The sequence below is a fragment of the Aplysia californica genome, unplaced genomic scaffold, assembly GCF_000002075.1.
Source record: "Aplysia californica isolate F4 #8 unplaced genomic scaffold, AplCal3.0 scaffold00562, whole genome shotgun sequence".
Taxonomy (NCBI): Eukaryota; Metazoa; Mollusca; class Gastropoda; order Aplysiida; family Aplysiidae; genus Aplysia; species Aplysia californica.
The window spans coordinates 529359-533398 of record NW_004797832.1 but is presented as its reverse complement, the minus strand read 5'-3'; the positions used below and the strand labels follow the sequence as shown (position 1 = coordinate 533398).

At 40.7% G+C, this 4040-nt stretch overlaps 1 protein-coding gene across 2 annotated transcripts in view; it reads right to left on the bottom strand.

Moving 5' to 3' along the window:
* Positions 1-274: 274 nt before the first annotated feature.
* Positions 275-4040, bottom strand: part of LOC101855589 — a 4406-nt gene continuing 640 nt past the window's right edge. The window contains exons 2-4 of one of the 2 annotated variants that reach the window (XM_005106910.2): positions 3264-3561; positions 2005-2088; positions 275-520 (exon numbers count right to left, since the gene is read on the bottom strand). In XM_005106910.2, the coding sequence (XP_005106967.1) occupies positions 386-520; positions 2005-2088; positions 3264-3482 (438 nt within the window). In that variant the 5' untranslated portion in view covers positions 3483-3561 and the 3' untranslated portion in view covers positions 275-385. The remainder of the gene's footprint in view (positions 521-2004; positions 2089-3263; positions 3562-4040) is intronic. The other variant, XM_005106911.2, reaches the window with a different exon arrangement.

Sequence of the window (4040 nt, the reverse complement as noted above, 5' to 3'; positions counted from 1 at the left end):
CAATTATATAGATGACGTGGTCTATGTAAATGAAGGTACGATGCAAGATAGGACCCCACTGTTCTCCCACCCCCCTTTTTTTCTTCTCTGCAAGTTTGTCTTAACTTCGATTAATACCCTGTTTGTAAAAAAGGGGGTTTCACCGAAAAATGTATTCCCCCGCACCCTAAAGAAAAACCATTTTGAAAGAAAGGCATAAACAGGAAAACGTCATTTCTAAATAAGAAATAAAACAAGCAAAGAATCAGTAAAACACAGTCTCACAGGCAGATAACTCCTGATATATGTTTTCTTTTAATAAAGAATGAAAAAAGTTGTAAGAAAACAAGATATTTTACGATATTGTCGGAAGGCACAAGTGAGATAGGCTTTTGCGAGATTATTATTAGTAATTACGGCGATGACCCCTCACGGAACAGTCGGACGTGCTCTGACGCGGCCCGTAGGGGAGAGCGTGTGTCGGGTAAGGGCCTGGAAGTTCTTGTGGGAGCTGGCCACACCTCACTAGAGTTTCTCTCTCCTGTGGAATAATAAAAGATTCGTTATTTACATTTTTTTAATAACATACACTTTTCTCAAGCAGCCAAAATGTAAATCAACATCAAAGTAGTAATTAAGGATTTGGAAAATTATAACATACATTAAAGAAGTTGGGCCTTTCTGATTGAAGGTACAAACCACTGTTACTGTTATCTCGCGCAATGTGTCTAATTGAGTTCATTCAACCGCTCTAATGTGTCAGTGCACATAAAAAAGAAGCGTTTGTAGTTTGTAAAAGCAACCCCCCCCCCCAAAAAAAAACAACAACAACCGTGCCCTTGGACAGTGATGCGTGTGACTAATACAGGGTGCCCATTGAGGTATTGGGTTGGGTTGGTTTGCTAGCTAGATTGAGGGCGCAAAACGGCTATCGTGGCGCATGCCGATCGCACCCAACTCGTCGCCTCAAAAACAAACGCGTTTTTCTTTTCAGGCGACGAGTCAGGTGACCGACCCTACCGGACCCGACCCGACCCGACCCGACCCGATCCCATCAAGAAGTACGGCGGTGGCTGTAGTGAGCGCGTATGAAGAGTCTATGGTGCCCTCTAAATTGAAAACTAACTTACTGTGCTTCTGTTTATCGTGTTTGCAGCATGCTAGCAATATGCGAACAGAGTGCGCGGTGCATTTAGATTCTGGATATGAACGTGACATCAAACTTTTATTTAAAATTTAAATTAAAGTACCCCCTCTCCCCTGCACCTTGCGCTCGAACTGCTTGATTTAGTTTGTAACATGCGGGTTCAAAGTTAGTTTGTTTTTGAGGCTACCGAGTCGGGCGATCGGCCCGATCGGCCCATCCCTTCCGTAGTGGGTACCCCGTATTAGCAGTTATGTCTCACTGGAGTAGGAGGCAGCGTGCACTGATGGTCGTGCTCTGCGAAGAAATGGGGGCGGGGCTAAAATCTACCTTGCCCTTAATTCTTTGGCAGCTTGCTCACTGTCACGGGTGCCTCAACAATTCTGAAGTGTTAACTTTTTATCATAATCAAAATGCATGAAGTGGTCAAAGACGTGTAGCCTTCCATCTCCAATACTTTTTAAAAAATTGCTTTTAGTTACATTTTGGTGAAAAACATGAGTTTCTTCTTAGTTATCATGAACATACCAAATTTTAACTTCCGTCTTTGTCCAATTTATGTTAAGAAGTCTTCATGGCAGTCTAATACTAACCAGACCTTTTGCCAAAATTCTGTTTTCAAAGAGATATTGAAGGTTAGTCTATTACTCTAATCTCAGTGTACTAGCGTAAGTCCCTTAGGTAGCATAGAGTCTATTAAAGACAATGTCATATCAGTAAACAACTTTCAGGAAAGGATGAGAAGGACGTGGTTGGTCACAACAGAGAGAAAGGGAGGGTAGGAAAATCAATATTTCGTGTATGTTATTTGTTCCTTTATTGTTATATTCATGGTTTATTCGAACCTGAGAGATAAAGGGGTGTTTGTTGAGTGAGGTTACCTGAAGAAGTCTGTAGTAGAGTTCAAAGTGAAATCCCGGGTGCACGCGAGCGTGAGTTTCAGAGGGCATGCCGGCAGGTGGCAGCTGGCATGTCAGTGCAAAATCACACAGGCAGGTTTAGAGAGGACGTGAGATTTTTTGTGGGGGTTGGCCGGGGGCAGGGGTGGGAGGTGTGGGGGTGGGTTGAAAGAGATAATATGAGGATGAAGGAGGTTCTGGAAAATTTACTGTTGAGGTAACAAGTTCACACTCTTAGGGCCACAATATGTCAGGATCGGGTCTAAGTATTGATCATTTGCTTAGTAATAGAAGAGGTCGCAGACCATAAAATAAAGCCAATTCACTTCCTCCTAGAAATGCATTTGTTTACTGTGATTGATAAGTACAAGATGGTTTATGGTTTCTACAAATTGTAATATCTCCCTTGTCTTTCCCCGTATCAACATTGTACCTCACTTGGAACAATACTAACTATATTAGCACCTTGCGCCCTAAAAGATTCATTTTTGCCGATGTATATTATAATATGTATTGGGATACACACACACACACACACACACACACACACACACACACACACACACAGAGAGAGACACATATATATATATATATATATATATATATATATATATATATATATAGAGAGAGAGAGAGAGATATAAACATTGTTTGTGTGTGTATGTGTGTGTGTATTTGTGTAAGTGTTTTGGGCGTGCGTATATCTGTGTGTAAGTGTAAGTATGTATGCGTGCCAAATATGCCCATGGATAGATAGATAGAAGAACAGACAAACTGACAGACAGACAGTCAGAAAGGCAGATAGATAGATAGATAGATAGATAGATAGATAGATAGATAGATAGATAGATAGATAGATAGATAGATAGATAGGGAGATATATAGATAGATAGATAGACAGATAGATAGATAGATAGATAGATAGATAGATAGATAGATAGATAGATAGATAGATAGATAGATAGATAGATAGATAGGGAGATATATAGATAGATAGATAGATAGATAGATAGATAGATAGATAGATAGATAGATAGATAGATAGATAGATAGATAGATAGATAGATAGATAGATAGGTTCCATAGTAACTGTTTCAACAAAGTAAATGAGAAGAATATTATAGCTCTTCCAAATACCACATAACCCGTAACGTCAGGATGAAAACAAAAAATAAACAAGTTCTGAAACTTGTAAGAATTTCAGCTCTGTTCAAATTCCCTTACGTCGCGCGGATTCTCACCAGTTCAGGTCGTTTGGTGGTGGCTTTGTCCGATGCCCTTACACTGCCCCTATTCGTGTGAATTTTCCTAACTTCGTTAGCACCACACTGGTACCAGTCAAAGTCACGCCACCTGGTGAGGCGATTCCACTCGGCATCTTCGGTTTCCAGTCGACAGATGGCAGCGTCTGGATTAGGGTAGTAAATGTTGTACCAGGCCCACTCGCGATGAAATGGCATGGCTAGTTTGGTTGGGTCGAGGTTCGCGTTTGGAGTTGGATATCCCTTGACACCAAAGAAGGGACCCGTGGAAAAGAATCTAAATTGAATATACAATCATATGATATTATCCCCTTTGTCCTATTTCAAATTAAACCCCAAAGTCTGTTTCTGTCCAAGTTACTTTCGTATGTCGTATGTGTTTATGTAGATCTAGAAAGAGTTATTTTTAGTAAAGTGTCATGATAAGGTATCATATCATTCGCCCATTTAGTATCCTGTTGGCCCACGATATTACATAATTAGTTTTGAATTCCATCCCCATGTTGTATTCAAGAACATTTTACAAGATGGACAACAAAAGGAAACGTCACCTGAAATAGATGATGAAACTGGAGAGAGAAACTTTTTTGGGGTTGTGGATAGGTGAAACAGACGTTACCGCGTAAGTCCGTCAGCCACACACAAAGACTCTCTCTCTCTCTCTCTCTCTCTCTCTCTCTCTCTCACACACACACACACACACACACACACACACACACACACACACACACACACAAAACACACACACACACAGAG